Source organism: Mobula birostris, unplaced genomic scaffold (assembly GCF_030028105.1).
Source record: "Mobula birostris isolate sMobBir1 unplaced genomic scaffold, sMobBir1.hap1 scaffold_885, whole genome shotgun sequence".
NCBI lineage: Eukaryota > Metazoa > Chordata > Chondrichthyes > Myliobatiformes > Myliobatidae > Mobula > Mobula birostris.
In genome coordinates this window covers 124,798-144,373 of record NW_027278602.1, presented here as the reverse complement: position 1 = coordinate 144,373, position 19,576 = coordinate 124,798, and the positions used below count along the sequence as shown (strand labels likewise).

General features: G+C 43.4%; 1 protein-coding gene across 1 annotated transcript; it reads left to right on the top strand.

Annotated features, from left to right (window-relative positions):
• Positions 1-7,622: 7,622 nt before the first annotated feature.
• Positions 7,623-17,820, top strand: LOC140193801 (uncharacterized; the record flags this gene model as incomplete). The annotated part of the gene is made up of 2 exons (XM_072250971.1): positions 7,623-7,717; positions 12,159-17,820. Coding segments are annotated over 2 exons (980 nt in total), but the record flags the coding sequence as incomplete, so codon positions are not given.
• Between the last annotated feature and the right edge of the window lie 1,756 nt (positions 17,821-19,576).

Here is a 19,576-nt window from a genome sequence, read left to right as displayed (position 1 = left end):
GGGCACATGGACAAGTCCCCACCAGTCAACCCTTTTCCTCCTTCCATTGCAAGAGCGATGGATCGATCCGCCTGATCGATCCTCCAAAACCCACTTTTCTTGCGGGCACAACAATGCTCATTCAGTGTCCAGAACCTGTGTCTCAGGTCTATCATCTGACCTCCTATTTTATTTTCCCCTGCTGAACATCAACTGTCATTCAAATAACTCCTCCTTCCTATCTCTGTGAAGAAATGCACAAGCAGGTGAACTGTCCTTGAGAAGCGCCAACAACCTGCCGAAAATCATAACATCGAGTGTCCATTAAATAACGCGGCCTTTGGTCACCATAGCAACTTACTCCATTAAATAACACGGCCTTTGGTCACCATAGCAACTTACTAGCTGCTCGGCGCTGTCTCCGACTCAGCAGAAATCCAAAAGTTAACCAGTTCTTAAAGTGGCAGTCCAACAGTTAGTCATCATCTCTCTCTCTTTCTCTCTCTTTCCAAAGCAACATGTCGGTGTTAAATAACTGTCTCGCTCTCTTTTCAAAAGCACAGTTCATAGGGATGCTTCAGGATTCCGTCACGCTCCCCTTCCTCGGAGAAAAAAATGACGAATACGATTTTTTGACTAAATGTAAATTACAGAGTTTGCAACAATACAGGTTAAATTATCAGATAACACAGCAAAAATGTGCATAATTTGCAACTTAATATCTGGATAACTAATCAGCTATAATATTGTCAGTACCTTTCACATGTTTGATTTTTAAGTCACCTTCCTACAATATCAGACTCCAATTTAACAACCCTCTATTCTTATCCTTCATCTTAATTAGAAACACCCACAGATTATAACCCATGTAAACCACAAGTGGTCTCTGGGCAACAGAAAGATTTCGAGGCCCCTGCACATAGACCTCAAAATGTGGTCAGATCAGAATAAGTGCTAATAATTCATTTTCAAGAGTTGAATAATTTTTCTGGTGTACATTAAGTTTCTTTGTGAAATAAACTACTGGATGTTCAGTGTCATCCACACCCTTCTGTAACAGTACTGCCCCAGCAGCTTCGTCACTAGCGTCCGTTGCTATAGAAAATTGCTTTGAGAAAACAGGTGCTTTGAGCACAGGATGGTTTTCAGACGTTCAAATGTCCCCTGGCAAAGGTCATTCTATACAAATCTTTCACTCTTCCCTAGGGGTTTTGTTAGGGGGAGAACGATGTCAGCAAAGTTCTTACATAACTTACAATAATACCTAACCATTCCTAAAAACCTTCTCAAAGCCGGAACAGGAACTTCAGCAATAGCTTGCCCTTGGCCTGTACAGGAGCCAGTTGGCCTTGGCCTACTACGTAGCCAAGATAAATAACAGTAGCATGATTAACCTCACTCTCATCAAGGTTCATGGTAAGATTGGTTTTGGAAAGTCTCTCAAACAGTTTCTCTACAGCTGCAATATGCTTTTCCCACGTGTCATTCCAGACCACTAAATCATTGATATAAACCCCACCCCCCAATCACAGAATTGATCATTCTTTGAAATGTCCCTGGAGCATTTTTCATCCCGAAGTGTAAAAGATTGTATTCATACAGTGTAGATGGTGTCACAAATGCTGATATCTCTTTAGCCTTCTCTGTTAAAGGAACACCCCAGCATCCTTTTAACAAGTCAATCATTATAAGGTATTTAGCCTTCCCCTCTCTATCAATACAGTCATCCACTCTCTTTCCTTCTTCTTTCCTGTTTCTAATTTCTTCTTCAACCATTTTACTTTTCTCGAAGTTCTCACTGTGAAGATGCTGTTTCATAGGCTGGGCTGAATTTATAATGATGTGATGCACTACACCTGTGCACCATTTCAAAATACCAATTAGTGCCTTTACTTGTTTCTGTGGTTTTGGGTCCAACTGATGGACCTTATCAGTAATATTTTCCAAAACACTGGAATTCTGACATTTTGGTGAGACTAGATTTAGTGGATAAACATGTTTTTCCACTCCATCATCAGATTCCATGACTGCATTTTGTTCCATAACAATTCTCCCAGCTGCAATTCTAGCAAACAGATGTCTTATTTTGTTTCGACCATTTTGTAAACTTTCCTTTGCAAGGACACAAAGCTTACTAAATCTCTTCCAGAGTTTGAAAACATACTTGAACACACTGACACATTTTTCTAAATCAGACCATAGTTCTCTGAGTAGGGTCAAAGGTCCTTTTGGCCTGAAACTGAATACAGGTTCTAACAAACTACCCTTCACTGCCTTCTGAATTGAATCTCCAACAATAAATAAGGGAAGGGGAACCCCTCATCCCAATTTTTCCCATTTCTTACACAATGTGCTTTAATCATGGTCTTAAGAGTTGGGTTGAGTCGTTCCAAGGCTCCCTTGGACACTGTGTGATATGTAAATGACACCATGTGCTTAGCTTCCAATTCTCTAACTATACCTTGGAACGTTCTCAAAGTAAAGTTACTGCCCTGGGCAAAGTGAATTTCTTTGGGCAAAGCTACCAGTGTGTAAAACTTACTGAATGATTTGACCACAGACGGGGCCTCCGTGTTTTCAAAAGGCACTGCTACAGGGGACCTGGACACAGCACACACAATTGTTAGCCCATATTGATAACCAGCTGCGGTCTTTGACAATGGGCCTACACAATCCACTATGACCCTAGGAAAAAGTTCACTAAAAGCAGATATCAGTTTAAGTAGTGTTACCTGAATAACCTGATTAGATTTCCCCTCAACTTGACAGGTATGCTCAGTCCTGTTAAAATTCACAACATCCTTTGTGAATTTACACAAAGGATGTTGTGAATTAAACTAGACCAGTAAAATTCCTTCATAATCCTGTTCACTTTCTCTCTCACTCCACGAGGTCCACCTAAAGGCATACTGTAAGCCATGTTTAAAATTTCAGCCCTATAAACTTTCAAAACCACCACGTGACTTGCAGGCACTGTGGCTGGTCTCCACCTCCTCATCAACACCCCATCTTTAAGGTAATATCCTACTGGTTCTCTCTGAACCTCCCCTCCTGTGAGAGCCACCTCCCTTAAAGCCAATATTCCAGAATCTCGCTTCTGTTCCTCTGTAAATTCCTTCCTCAATAAAGACAAACCTTTCTCATACACCTTACTCTTCTCAGCCTTACTACCCTCTAAGTCCTGCTGAAATCTGGATGGTAGAAAAGTATGTGTCACATTATCATACATTAAACCTGTGGTTTTGCTATCATAGGCTCCAACAGCAGCTCTGCTCATCAGCTGAACAGCCATATCAACCTTACCTTGGAGAGGTGTCAACATGCCTCCATTGTTTACTAAACTCAGCACCATCATCAGGCTTATGAGAACTATGTATACATTATGGAAGAGACCAAACAATCCACCCATCTGATTATGACCTTCCCTTCGACTTGCTTCCATAACATCACCCTGAGTAACAGTATGACCTTGCAGGTGTTCAAATGTTCAAACAAAATTCAACAGAGTAGTACATCCTTTCTCAGCAGGCCTTTGTCCTGCAAACAGGGTCAAAGGTCGTGCAACCAATCCAACCTTTTCTAGCACTTTATCCAGAAGTCCAGAAACAGCACTTTTGCCATTATTTCCAGTAACACTGACCTCATCAATTTCTACCTCTTCACCAACTTTTAAAACACGGTCTGATACAAGTGACTGAAAATCCTCACATTCCACTGGTATCAAGGTTAACCCCTTATTCACTGAACCAAGATCATCTGACACACAGAAACTGCATTCCTTTCCAACCAAGTCAGACACCTCCGACTTCAACTGAGCTTTAACACAAGTTTAAGGCTCTTGTGAAGTCACAGGTACTTCCACAATCTGAACACATTCAATCGGAACAGCTGCCTCTTCTGGGCTGTCACCACTTGTCCCAGTTCACCCGAACCTCACAGCTATTCTCTGGCAACCACTTTCCTGGAGTAAACTCAACCTCGTGGGTTAAAACTTCCTCGTCTGCTCTCTTATCAAACCCCTGCAGGGTAGCAGGGAAATCAAGAACACGACCCACCCAGCCAACACACTTTTCGTCCCTCGTCCCTCCTGGAGAAGGCTCAGGAGCTTGAAGACCGGTACAGCCAGATTTGGGAACAGCTTCTTTCCAACTGTGATAAGACTGCTGAACAGATCCTGACACAGATCTGGGCCGTATCCTCCAAATATCCAGACCTGCACCTCGGTTTTTTTTGCACTACCTTACTTTCCATTTTTATATTTTCTATTTATTATTTATAATTTGAATTTTTAATATTAACTATCGATTTGTAATCCAGGGAGCGGGAAGCACAGAATCAAATATCGCTATGATGATGGTACGTTCTAGTGTCAATTGTTTGGCGATAATAAAGTATAAAGTAAAAGTAGCGGCATCCTCAGCATCTGGTAATGTCCTCACACAAAACAAGTCCTTCCGAGCTGTAAACATTATCAACGTCCGACACTAAACCTCTTTGCTGCAACCTCTCTATCCTTTCCAGCTCGAACCGCCTCTGCATCTGGGTATGTCCTCACACAAAACAAGCCCTTCCGAGCTGTAAACATTATCAGGGTCCGACACTAAACCTCTGCAGCAACCTCTCTATCCTTTCCAGCTCGAACCGCCTCTGCATCTGGGTATGTCCTCACACAAAACAAGCCCTTCCGAGCTGTAAACATTATCAGGGTCCGACACTAAACCTCTTTGCTGCAACCTCTCTATCCTTTCCAGCTCGAACTGCCTCTGCATCTGGGTATGTCCTCACACAAAACAAGTCCTTCCGAGCTGTAAACATTATCAACGTCCGACACTAAACCTCTTTGCTGCAACCTCTCTATCCTTTCCAGCTCGAACCACCTCTGCTTGTCTGCCACGTGATCTTCTCGTTGCCATTTCTCCCTCTCGAGCTGTCTCTGTCTTTCTGCCTCTCTCTTGAACTGTTTTAATTTCAATTCATGCTCCATTCTTAATATTTCCAACCGAAGCTGAAGCTCATCCTCAGCAGATTCACCTTCCACGAACAACTCTAACGCCACCTCATCAAACGTTCCCTTATCTATATAATGCTGGGCTATTACCATCTGCATCTGAGCTTTCCTCATTTTAGTGGTCACCTTTAGTTTTAACTTTAGAGCAATTCCCAACAGCACGGCCCTCGTAGCATCATCCAACACTTCCGGGGTTGGTTCCAACAGAAACTTCTCAACACTAACATCCATTTCTGCTGTTTTTTCCACACAGCAAAATCAAAAGGGATTTCCCCCAATCAATTCAAACCAGCCTCTCGACCAGTTTGTTCATATCGCGGATGCAGGCGCCAATTTATGTCACGTACTCCGTGATGGGATAAACAACCAGCAGAGGTGGAAAACACTTTGGAGTCCAGTATTGCTATAAATGAATAATATTTATTGCTAACTACGCAACACAGTAATATAAATGTAAATAAATCAAACAAGTTTGCAATGATTATATATAAGTAAATCAGTAAGTATGGAAATATAGAGACATAAAAACATAGAAAATAGGTGCAGAAGTAGGCCATTCGGCCCCTCGAGCCTGCACGACATTCAGTATGATCATGGCTGATCATCCAACTCAGAACCCTGTACCTGCCTTTCCTCCATACCCCCTGATCCCTTTAGCCACAAGGGCCATATCTAACTCCCTCTTAAATATAGCCAATGAACTGGACTCAACTGTTTCCTGTGGCAGAGAATTCCACAGATTCACCACTCTCTGTGTGAAGAAGTTTTTCCTCATCTTGGTCCTAAAAGGCTTCCCCTTTAACCTCAAACTATGACCCCTCGTTCTGGACTTCCTCAAAATCGGGAACAATCTTCCTACATCTAGCCTGTCCAATCCCTTTCGGATTTTGTACGTTTCAATAAGATCCCCCCTCAATCTTCTAAATTCCAGCAGGTATAAGCCTAGTCGATACAGTCTTTCATTATATGAAAGTCCTGCCATCCCAAGAATCAATCTGGTCAACCTTCTTTGTACTCCCTCTATGGCAAGAATGTCTTTCCTCAGATTAGGGGACCAAAACTGCACACAATACTCCAGGTGTGGTCTCACCAAGGCCTTGTACAACTGCAGTAGTACTTCCCTGCTCCTGTACTCGAATCCTCTTGCTATGAATGCCAGCATACCATTTGCCTTTTTCACCGCCTGCTGTACCTGCATGTCCACTTTCAATGACTGGTGTACAATGACACCCAGGTCTCATTGCACCTCCCCTTTTCCTAATCGGCCACCATTCAGATAATAATCTGTTTTCCTATTCTTGCCACCAAAGTGGATAACCTCACATTTATCCACATTAAATTGCATCTGCCATGAATTTGCCCACTCACCTAACCTATCCAAGTCACCCTGTATGAAAAAAGCAGCTTCTTTAAGTCTAGGGGTAAAAAAATACAGCCTTACGATGATGAGTAAAGTTCAGTTCAATTCAGTTTCAGTTCATGGCATTGAGTTGAGTAATGACGGAGAGAGAGAGAGGGAGAGATTTGAGTCTTCAAGTGAGCGGACGCCGTCGATCTTCTCGCTTTCCTTTGAAATCCTTTAAAAGTCACCGACTGTGAATTTAACAAAGGGGACTGGTTTTCTGTGGTGGAGCTATCTCCCAGGTGAGGGTGGACACATGGACAACTCCCCATCAGTCATCCCCTTTCCTCTTTTCACTGCAAGAGCGACGGATCGATCCTCCAAAACACACTTTTCATGCGGGCACAACAATGCTCATTCAGTGTCCAGAACCTGTGTCTCAGGTCTATCATCTGACATCTATTTTATCTTCCCGTGCTGAGCATCAACTGTCGTTCAAATAATCCCTCCTTCCTCTCTCTGTGAAAGAAATGCAAACAGGCAAAAATCCTTGAAGAAAGTATCAGCAACCTGCCTAAAATCATAACATCGGGTGTCCATTAAATAGCGTTGCCTTCGGTCACAGTGGCAACTTACGAGCTGCTTGGTGCTGTCTCCAACTCCAACTCAGTAGAAATCTAAAGTTACTTTCATTGCCTTAAGGTGACAGTCCAACTGTTTGTCTTCGTCGCTTTCTCTCTTTTACAAACAAGTTGTTGGTGTTAAATAACTCTCTCCCCCTCTCTCTCTCTCTTTTCGAAATACTTTTCATAGGGTTAATTCAGGATCCTGTCACATTGGAAACTGGTTGATTGAAAAAAAAAGGTGGTTAATTTCTTCGAAATACTGGTGGAAATCAACAGATCAGGCAGCAAATGTGGAGAGGAGACAACATTTAGGCCGAGCCCCTTCAGCATATCTAGACTGTGCACTCCTCTGCTTAGTTGCTGCCTGATCTACCGAGTTCCTGAAGCATTTTGTGTGTATGTGTCTACATTTCCAGCAACAGCAGAATCTCTGGTGTTTTATATCTGCATTTTTAAGAAGGTTCTACTGTGGCATTAAACACACGGAAAGTTTGCTGTTATTAATTGTACTATTTTATGGGAGCTGTTTTCTGCGTTAAAAGAGCTGCTGAGTTTTCTACACACAAAAGAAAATGTGTATGGACATGGAATAGGTGCTTGCAGAAACTTTCAATGGCACCGTAATTACCCAAAAAGCGCTGCGTAACAATTTTCGCTGTCGCTGAAGCACCGATCAAATGCGCAGGCGTCAGGGCTGCGGATGGTCCCGAATATCGCGCATGCGCGCAGTATTCAAAAGGCCTCTGCAAAAGTCGGACGCAGGTAAGAGAGAATCTCGGGGCGAGTCTTTTTAATACCGACTGAGGGGCATTTGCTTTGAGATACGAACACCGTGCCCACAATATCGGGACAGTCCTGCTCTCTTCCCTCTCTCTCAGCCCCACGATCCGTACACGGGTCCCGGGGAGCTTCCGGCTGATGAGGGAATGGGAACCGATGGATCTCTCAGACAGAGCTGAGCTCCAGCTATCTAAATGCAAGGATTAGGAACTCGGAGAAAGGGAACAAAATCTTTTACATCAGCAGTTGAGAAAATCACCTTTGTTCTGCCTCCAATCACAAAGAAGAGAAAATCTGCAGATGCTGGAAATCCAAGCAACCACACACGAAATGCCGGAATTCAGCATTAGGACTCTTTTCTATAGATGCTGCCTGGCCTGCTGAGTTCCTCCAGCATTTTGTGTGTGTTGCTTGTTTCACCTCCTCTTGTTCTGGACCTTTCTACCCGTGGGAACATGTTTTGACCCGTTCTGTCTGGGTACATAATGACCTCAAACACATTTGTCCTGGGCAACAAATAGCTTTCACATCACAAATGTGCCAGACTCCAATGAGACAGACTGCTGTGCTTCCCTTTATATTCATTGGCATTACCATCAATGAGTTCACCACATTTGGGGGAGGGTTCAGGGGAAATATTTATGTACAATACAGAAACTGGTGTTACCTGTGTGTATTGCGGTGATGCAAAAGTTGCTGGAGAATTTGCAAGTGGGAAGAAGTGGAGTGATATTTTGAAATCTGACTTTTAAAGCAGAATTTAGCAAGCAAACCACATAGGGACAATGTGCAAAAGCTCTGGTGAGAAAATCATTCATTACCCGTTACAATCCTGCTATGTAGGTTGTGTGAGTGCAGATGAACTCGATCATACCCAAAGAACAGGAATTCTGCAGATGCTGGAAGTTCAAGCAACACACATAAAAGTTGCTGGTGAACGCAGCAGGCCAGGCAGCATCTCTAGGAAGAGGTGCAGTCGACATTTCAGGCCGAGACCCTTCGTCAGGACTGACAGTCCTGCTGCGTTCACCAGCAACTTTTATGTGTGTTGCTCGATCATACCCAGATGAGATTACAGTTCCTATCGACAGTGATTTACTAGCTGCTCAAGTGAATACCTCTCTATATAAAATTAACTGTGTGCATGTTGTCACTGGGTGAAAAATGCACAGTACAAGATTTACGTGCACACTGGTCATTGCAAATTAGAAGGGACATTGGTGGGGAGACCTCCAGTGTCCCTGATGCCCTCACCTACAAGATGTGCATCCAGCTGCAGCTTGTAACCCTGCACTCAAGGAGTTGAACTTGAAACGGTGAATTCCGGATCATCCAGGAGTTGGAGGGGGTGATAGATATGACATGAACAGAGCTGAGTTACACCGAAGGTGCAGGGACACAGGAAACTTGGTGAGAGTCAGGAAGGGGAGTGAGGTTAAATAGCCATTGCAGAGTACTCTTGTGGCCACCCCCAACAACAAGAGGTGGACCACTTTAGAAACTGTTGCGGTGGGGGGGAATTACCTGGCAGAGGAAAGTCAAAGGGGTGATAGGGGATTTGTTAGTTAGGGTTACAGAACAAGAGGGGACTAATATCCCAGTGGTAAGGCTTGCTCGTGCTAGTGTGGGGAGTGGGGGTGATGTGGTTAATATAAATTGTAGAGGGAATGGGAGCCAGAATGAGAGAACAGATAGTGGAGAGGGTGAATTGAATTGAATTGACTTTATCACATACATCCTTCCTATACATGAGGAGTAGAAATCTTTATGTTTCGTCTCTGTCTAAATGTGCAATGTGTAATATATTATAAATAGTTTGTACATATGACAGTCAATATAACACAGAAATGCAATTGTATCAGCATGAATTAATCAGTCTGATGGCCTGGTAGAAGATGATGTCCTGGAGCCTGTTGGTCCTTTTGCTGTGATACCATTTCCTGGATGGTAGCAGCAGGAACAGTTTGTGGTTGTGGTGATTCGGGTCCCCAATATCCTTTGGGCCCTTTCGACACACCTGTCGCTGTAAGTGTCCTGAATAGTGGGAAGTTCACATCTACAGATGTGCTGGCTATTTGCACCACTCTCTGCAGGGTCCTGCGATTAAGGGAAGTACTGTTCCCATACCAGGCAGTGATGCAGCCAGTCAGGATGCTCTCAATTGTGTCCCTGTAGAAAGTTCTTAGGATTTGGGGCTCCATCCCAAACTTTTTTAACCGTCTGAGGTGAAAGAGTTGCTATTGTGCTTTTTTTTCACAACCCAGTCGGTATGGACAGACCATGTGAGATCCATGGTGATGTTTCTACCAAGGAACTTAAAGCTGTTCACCCTCTCAACCCCAGATCCATTGATGTCAATACGGTTTAGCCTGTCTCCATTCCTCCTGTTGTCCACAATCAGCTCCTTTGTTCTTGTGACAACGAGGGAGAGTTTGTTTTCTTGACACCAGTCAGATGTTGTTCAGACCTCAGATAGAGTCAGCAATCAAATGATTGAGCATGGTGCGATGAATGTGCTGAGCTGTGTATATCACAATGCAAGAAGCATCGTAGGAAAGCCAGATGAGCTCAGGACAGGGAATTATGATGTTGTAGCCATTATTGGGACTTGGTTGCACCCAACAGTCTGAGGGATTTAGAGGAACAAATTTGTAGGGAGATTGCAGACCATGCCAAGAATCAAAGGTTGATTCAGCAACTAATTTTAACATTCCATATATTGACTGGGACTCCCATATTGTAAAAGGAGTAGATGGGGTAGAGTTTGTCAAATGTGCCCTTAATCAGTACGTAGAATTCCCGATGTAGAAGTGTGCAATAAGCTGTCAGGAAATGATCCAGGGCTGGTGACAGATATTAGTGATCATAATGCCATGAAATTCGACGTAAAAATGGAAAAGAGAGCTCTGGACCACGGGTTGAGATTCTAAATTGGAGAAAGGTCAATTTTGATGGTATCAGAAAGGATCTGACAAGTGTGGTTTGGGACAGGCTGTTTTCTGGCAAAGGAGTACTTAGTAAGTGGGAGGCCTTCAGAAGTGAAATTTTGAGTGTGTGGAGTTTGTATGTGCCTGCGAAAATAAAAGTTGAAAGGTAACTGGTGCAGGGAACCTTGGTTTTCAAGCGATCTTGAGACCCCAGGTATTTTGTTCCTCTAAATGCCTCAGACTGTTGGGTGCTACCAAGACTCATTAATGACTACAATATCATAATTTCACCCCCTGAGCTCATCTGACGTTTTTTTTAGTCGTCTGCTATTGGTTTCTGAAAGCTTCTCAAGGGTTTTTGCTCTATTTTTTGCCCTCTCTTTAGCTTTTATGTTGGCTTTGGCTTCTCATTTCAGCCACGGTTGTGTCCTCTTGCCTTTCTAATGCTTTCACTTCTTTGGGATGTATCGATCACTCAGCTCCCGAATTGCTCCCAGAAACTCCAGCCTTTGCTGCTCCATTGTCACTCCTACATTTTCCCTTCCAAACAAGTTTGGCCAGCTTCTCTGTCATAGAAACATGGAGAAGTTCAGTACGGAAACAGGCTATTTGGCCCATCTAGTCAATGCCAAAAAAACATTTAAGTTGTCTAATGCAATTACCTGCACCGGGACCATCACCCTCCGTCCCCCTACCATCCAGTCTTCCATCCAAACTTCTCTTAATTGTGAAATCTGGCTCATGTTCACCACTTGTGCTGACATCTCATTCCACACTCTCACGACTATTTCAGTAAAGAGCTTTTCCAAATGTTTCTGTTTAATTTTCACCTTCCCCACTTACCCATGACATCTGGTTGTGATCCCACCCAACCCCAGTGGAAAAAGCTGTTTGCATTTACCCTATCTATACCCTCATAATTTTGTATACTTCTAACAAATCCTCAAAGCAATGTATAATTTCCTTGTTTATGTTCAGAGCCTTTTTTCAATGTATAAGATGATGAGGGACATCGATCGTTTGGATAGCCAGAGGTTTCTATCCCAGGGCTGAAATGGCTAACATGAGGGGGCATAACTTTAAGGTGCTTGGAAATAGATGTCAGGGGTAAGTTTTTTTACACAGAGAGTGGTGGGTGCGTGGAATGCACTGCTGGCTATTTTGCATTTGAGTGTTTCAGTTACTGTGGGGCCAGAAACCCATGCAGCTCATTGGGAACAGGGAATAATACCAATGGAGAGAGCCAAACTGAGCCAGGTCACAGATTGAAGATGGCAGAAATGCCCCATTCTTATGGAGACAGGAAGAGCATCAGAGAGTTTGATGGTCATTCCAGATACCAGCACTGTGCCCAGTTAGAAGATGATTTCTCTCTCCAACTTGGGTTGACCCTCACTGTAACAGTTTGATGTCAGATCACACCTTGACAACTCAAGTGATCTCATCTGAAATGTTGCCCTTCACCCACTCATGTATTTTGTAAATCTTTTTTACAGGTTAAACACAACAAGGAATTTGTCTGCAGCAATCTCGAGCACAACACGCCAGTTTTGCTGTCTCTGTCCAGATATTTAAGAAGTGGAGCAAAGGATTCACTCGATCATCTGACTGACTGGCATGCTCGTCATTTTACACATTGCTCAGACAGAGGGAATGGATTCAGTTGGTCATTTCAACTGAAGGTACGTCAGCGAGTTCACACTGGAGAGACGCCATTCACCTGCTCAGACTGCGGGAAGGGATTCACTCAGTCATCCACCCTAATGGCACACAAGTCAGTTCACCCTGGGGAAAGGCCATTCACCTGCTCAGACTGTGGGAAAGGATTCACTCAGTCATCTAAACTGAAGTTACATCAGCGAGTTCACACTGGGGAGAGGCCATTCACCTGCTCAGACTGTGGGAAGGCATTCACTCAGTCATCTAAACTGAAGGTACATCAGAGAGTTCACACTGGAGAGAGGCCATTCACCTGTTCAGAGTGCGGGAAGGGATTCACTGAGTCATCTCAGCTACTGAGACACCAGTCAGACCACACTGGGAAATGGCCGTTCACCTGCTCAGTCTGTGGGAAGGGATTCACTTTCTCGTCTCATCTGAAGGTACATCAGCGAGTTCACACTGGGGAGAGGCCGTTCACCTGCTCAGAGTGTGGGAAAGGATTCTATCAGTCATCCCACCTTCAAGAACACCGGTTACTTCACACTGGGGGGCGGTCGTTCATCTGCTCAGTATGTGGGAAGGGATTCCCTCGGTTTTGTCAACTACTGAGCCACCAGCGAGTTCACACAAGGGAGAGGCCATTCACCTGCTCCGTGTGTGGGAAGGCATTCACTTGGTCATCCCAACTACAGAGACACCAGCGAGTTCACACTGGGTAGAGGCTGATCACCTGCTCAATCTTTGGGGAGGGATTCTGTCAGCCAAATCAATCAAATGTACATCATTGAGTTCACACTGGGGAGAGGCTGTTCACCTGCTGTGAATGTGGGAAGCGATTCACTCAGTAATCTAACTTTATGTAACTTTGGCTTCGGCTAGCAGCTTAATATAGGGGGTGATAGCCTCCCAGCCCAGACAAGTTAAGAAATCTCATTTGGATGAATGCTGCGTGATGTGTCCCCTGTTACAAATCAGTACCCCAAAATAACAAACAGTACACAATATGTGATTAAAGGAATGAGATTTAAAATTCTTACTTTGACTGTAGGGTTAGTAAAGAAAACAAAAAAAAAAAGAAAATGGGCCCACTCTCTCCATTCACGTCTTCTCATCTCTCCCCAGCAAAAGACCATGAAATCTTTCTTCCAGACTCACAAGGAAGAACATTTCTCTTATTGGATAGCCCCGCACAACAAAACCCTGTTATCTCTAGTTGTGAACTAAACATTGCTGCTACAGAGAAACCATTACCTCAGCAGTGAAACACTGCACAGAGGCCGTTACATGAGCAGTGAAACCTTACAGCGTATTACACTTGTGACACACTACCGGGTTCACACTGGGGAGAAAGTTTCAATAAGCTGCTTGCTGGATATTTGTCCATCACCATTGCTGAATGCAATTTCGAGAGTGACTGTCGGTGCTGAACTCTGCAATTATTGCTGCTGCTCACCACACCCAGTTCTGCACCCTGGTCACTGGGCATGGGAGGAGTTTCTTCTGCTGCATATTCACCTTTAATGGGGCTGGAGTTTAATATTCTGGATCTGAGATAAATAAATCAGTTTATGTTAAACTCTGTCTCCGGTACCTAGTGAATTTATAACACCATGTGTACAGTAGAGAATCGACTCAGGCCGGCTGGACCCTGCCAGTGATTCAGTTCCACGACAGTCCTTTGAAATCCTGCCCTGTTGTTCATCTCTCGCTCTCCCTGTGCTTATGGGTTCCAAACAGTCACCACTCTGTGGGTGAAGAGGTTTCCCTTGAATTTTCTGCAGACTGAAGAAGTCAAGCTGACTGCAATTCTGTCTGAGATGTTCTGCCCCCTGAAATCTCTGGGCTGAGGAAGAATGACATTGGTCATTAACCTCCGTAATGACGACTCATTTTCACATTATGGGTCATTTTCCCTGCTTGTATAGGGTTGTTAGAAAACACCACTGTCCTCTAAAGACTGAAAGCAGAATGGGAAACCATTAGTTCAACGAAGCAGGGTCAGAAACCAGAGGCAGGTCTGCACAGGGCAGAGTTTGGGGATCTGGACGATGGACAGGTTAAGAATGTATGATGAGGAGAAGGGAATCAGCAGCGGGGAGTGGCAACGAATGACAGAGTAACAACATTTGGAAGCTGATTGAGAGAGAAAATCTTTCGGTTGTCTGACTGATGACACAAACAATGCCTGTGGTGAGGTGCTCCACTGGTCGAGGAACATGTGTGTGGAGAATGGTTTTATCTATTGAGAGAGCTGTTTCTGCTTGTTTATCCTGTAATATTATATCCGAATGGTTATTATGGATTGTCCTATCTGAAATAATGTATTGATTATCATATAATTTGTAATATTTTGGCTCTGAACTGGATCAGGCTTGAAATCTGATGGCTTTATGAAGTGATGGAGGGCCTTTGTGAGTCTGTATTTTAAATCAAGATTTTGGTGAATGATACTTGCCACTTGATTGTACCTTTGTTAGTAATCAGATTGACTTAAACTGCAGCAGGATCCTGGAATGTGTTGGATTGTGTCTGGTTTTTCTTATCATTTTCCGCACTTACTGCCTTGTTATTATATGATTATGAAGACACGTAGTCCTCTTTTATTGTCATTTAGTAATGCATGCATTAAGAAATGATACATTATTTCCTCCGGTGTGATATCACAAAACGCAGGACAAACCAAGACTGAAAAAACTGACAAAACCACATAATTATAACATATAGTTACAAACAGTGTAAGAATACCATAACTTGATGAAGAAGTCCGTGAGCATAGTAAAGTTCAAAGTTTCTCAAATGTCCCACATCTCACGCAGACGGGAGAAGGAAGAAAAACTCTCCCTGCCATGCCAACCACAATCTGACTCTGAGTCATGCGAAAACTTTGAGCTCTGATCAGCTCTCTGACACCGAGTACTGAGCACCATCTCTGTCCGAACGATTTGACCTCCTTCTCGGTCGCCAAAAGCAGGCAAGGCCAGGGATTTTGAGGCCTACCCTCCGAAAGATCCCTGACCACACAGTAATGACAGCAGCAAACGGGCATTTCATAAATTTCTCCAGATGTTCCTCTGTGCTTTCACGTTCATTCTCCATCAAATCAGAGTTGTCCACGGCCCCTATTTAACAGATACAACATCATTTTTCACTAGAGGGCTGCGCACACGCCGGCGCGCCACCATCTTCTCCTCCCGCCGTGTTTGTGTGTATTTCATGTACTTTCAATTTTTTTTCCTTTTGTTAACCACCTTGTCCTGTATTTCTGCAAGGAACCCCTCTGTTTCTGGGAAGAGGTTTCCAACTCTCAGTCAGGTGCTCGATGCTTCCTTGTCACCATCCCGTCTGCTCAGATCATTGGGATGTCTCCCATGGAGGGTCATACTCATTCCACTGGTTAATGTTTTCTTCCATAGTGATGATTCATTTCTCTGAGTTGGCCTCTCATTTAAGTTTTCTGGTCTGTATTTCTTATCACGATGGCATAGACACACCTGGAGTGCTGAATCCTGTTCATTTTTGATGAAAGTGTATACTTAGATGTTTTATCTGACCTTTGTGTGATATTTTTTTCATGTGTGTTATTTCTCTTCTTCCTTCTGTCCAAGGTAGTGTTAATCTAAGTGGGTTTGAGCGTAAATAGTCGTTTCTAAGGTTATCATTTCAGTTCTTATTTATCTTTAAATTTTACTGATTGAAATGGGACCAAGATATTTTTATTTTAAAAAATCAGTGTTGGTATTGATGAAAGTGTTTATTGTCTTTGTTGTACTTGTTAACTATTGAGCTGTTTGGCAGGTTTTTTTTTTAAGCCTTGAACTAAATTTTGTCAAAGGTTCTCCCTACTTTGCACGACTTTCTATTTTCTTTGCTTGTTGATATTCCAGATACATGGATATCAGGAGTCCTGATGAAGGGTCTTAGATTCCCACTCATAGATGCTACCTGACATGCTGAGCTCCTCCAGCACTGTGTGCATAGTTCCCTAGATTTCTACCATCTGCAGGTCCTCTTGTTTCCCAGATACTTGTATGTTTCTTGAAAGAACAAGCCAAGAACAAGCTGGTAGTGAGGTTGTGTGGATCTGTTGGTAAAATATTAAATAAAATCTTTAGAAAGAGGTGGCATAGGGTTGGAGGGTGTAGAATCTGTGGGTAGAATTAAGGAACAGCAAATGTCAAAAAAAAATCCCTGATGGGACTTGTATAGAGACCCCCAAACAGTAGTAAGTATGTGGGCCACAAATTACAATGGGAGATAGAAAGTGCGTGCCAAAAGGGCAATGTTACAATAGTCATGGGGGATTGTCATGCAAGTGATTAGGAAAATTAGGATGGTGTTGGCCTCAAGAGGAGGAATTCCTAGAATGCCTACAAGATGTTTTTTTAGAGCAGCTCGTGATTGAGCCCACTTGGGGATCAGCTATTCTGGATTGGGTGTTGTAATGATCCAGAATTAATTAGGTCACTTAAGTTCAAAGAACCCTCAAGGGCAAGTGATCTTAATACGATCAAATTCACCCTGACATTGGAGAAGGAGAAGCTAAAGTCAGATGTGGAATAAAGAGAATTAGAGAGGCATGAGAGAAAAATTGGTCAAAATTGATTTGAAAAGAACACAGGCAAGGATGAAAACAGAGCAGCAATGGCTGGAATTTCTGGAAGCAATTCGGAAGGCACAGGATATATACAGTGGCATGCAAATGTTTGGGCACCCCTGGTTAAATTTCTGTTACTGTGAATAGTTAAGCGAGTAAAAGATGACCTGATTTCCAAAAGGCATATAGATAAAGATGGCACATTTCTTGAATATTTTAAACAAGATTACATTTTTATTTCCATCTTTTACAGTTTCAAAATAGCAAAAAAGGAAAAGGGCCCAAAGTAAAAGTTTGGGCACCCTGCATAGTCAGTACTTAGTAACACCCCCTTTGGCAAGTATCACAGCTTGTAAATGCTTTTTGTCACCAGCTAAGAGACTTTCAATTCTCGTTTGGGTAAATTTCTGGGTTCAGTGTTTAGTAGCAAAGCACTGACTGTGGAAATTACAAATCAGAATATTATTGGAGTCACAGAATCCAGCAGCACTGAAGCAGGCCCTTCAGCCCTTCTAGTCAATGCTGACCTGCTTTTGTTTTTACTGCCTATTTCCAACTACCTGCACCATAGCCTTCATTAAAGTACATATATGTCACCACATATAACCGTGAGATTCTTTTTTTCTACAGGAACACTTAGCAAATCTATAGAATAGCAACGGGATCAATGAAAGATCAAGTAGAGCATATAATTCAACAAACTGTGTAACTGCAAATATAATTAAATATCAATAAATAACAAGAGCAATGGTTGTAACCCTGGGGAACCCCACTGGGCCGGGCCTTGAGTCCAATAAACAGCCTCCCACCATCACTCTCTGCTTTCTACCATCAAGACAACTGTGCATCCAGTTAGCCAGCTCTCCCTGGATCCCATGTGATCTGACTTTCCACAGCAACTTACCATGCTGAACCTTGTCAAAGGCCTCACTGATGCCCATGTTGGCCACGATCCTGGGACAAAGGTGTCACAGATCAGAGGGCATAGATTTAAAGAGGACGAAGAGGTTTAGAAGGATCTGAAGAGGAGATTTTTCACTCAGAGAGTAGCTGAAATCTGGAACACACTGCCCGAGGTGGTGGTGGAGACAGGTCCCTTCACAACATTACGAAGTGGATGAGCATTGAAACTGTCGAGATACAGTCGGCTATGAACCGAGTGCTGATAAATGGGACCAGTGTAGACAGTGAGTGGATGGTCAGAACAGGTATGGCCGGCCAAAGACCTGTTTCCGTGCTGTGTGATCCACCACTCCGGACATGACAAATTAACGATGGTGGCACCACAAGGCATTGATTTCAAAACCTCTCACCCCTTTCCAACCTGAAATAAACCAGACTGAACCCTTTTGTCACCACTGTGAAAATCTGTTTCTGTCGAGGTAACATACAAATTGGTCACTTCTGCTAAACAACTGGCAATTGATGAAGTCCCTGCGTCTTCCATTAATGTTACTTCCTTACAGCAAAACTAACCCTGTCACTGTGTAAGAATCAGTGATTAAATCCGGCCCCAAACACTGTGCTTTCATCCCTGTACATTGTAACTTGAACCATCTCACTGAGGGTCTGATGGAGACACAACCCCTGCCCTCTGCACATGTGATCACATCTCCCCTGATTCTGACATTTCAAATACCCTCAGAATGGTTTTCTGATTCAGTCTGAAGGTTATGGTACATTCAGCTCGTCGTCAGACCTGACAAACCATGTCTTCCCACAGCTGGTTCCACCTGTTGGTGTGTCCTCTTTCCTCCACCTCCAGGAAAGCTGCATCTCCACACAAACTCCTCACTTGAGACGACTGTCTGTACCCGTGACACAGGAAATCACATCACTGTCACTCTCCTGATACCATCCGGGAAGCGGTACCGCAACATAAAAGCCAGGACCAACAGGCTCCGGGACAGCTTCTTCCACCAGGCCGTCAGACTGATGAACTCACACTGATTTGAGTGTAATCTATATTACATTGTCTGTTTTATTTATTATAAACTATTATAAATTACTATGATTGCACGTTGCACATTTAGATGGAGTCCTAATGTAAAGATTTTTACTCCTGATGGATGTAAGAAATAAAGTCAATTCAATTCAATTCCTGATTCATAGTCATTGTCATAGTCATACTTTATTGATCCCGGGGGAAATTGGTTTTCGTTACAGTTGCACCATAAATAATAAGTAGTAATAGAACCATAAATAGTTAAACAGTAATATGTAAATTATGCGAGTAAATTATGAAATAAGTCCAGGACCAGCCTATCGGCTCAGGGTGTCTGACTCTCCAAGGGAGGAGTTGTAAAGTTTGATGGCCACAGGCAGGAATGACTTCCTGTGATGCTCTGTGTTGCATCTCGGTGGAATGAGTCTCTGGCTGAATGTACTCCTGTGCCCACCCAGTACATTATGTAGTGGATGGGAGACATTAACCAAGATGGCATGCAACTTGGACAGCATCCTCTTTTCAGACACCACCATGAGAGAGTCCAGATCCATCCCTACAACATCACTGGCCTTACAAATGAGTTTGTTGATTCTGTTGTTGTCTGCCACCCTCAGCCTGCTGCCCCAGCACACAACAGCAAACATGATAGCACTGGCCACCACAGACTCGTAGAACATCCTCAGCATCGTCAGTTGGATGTTAAAGGACCT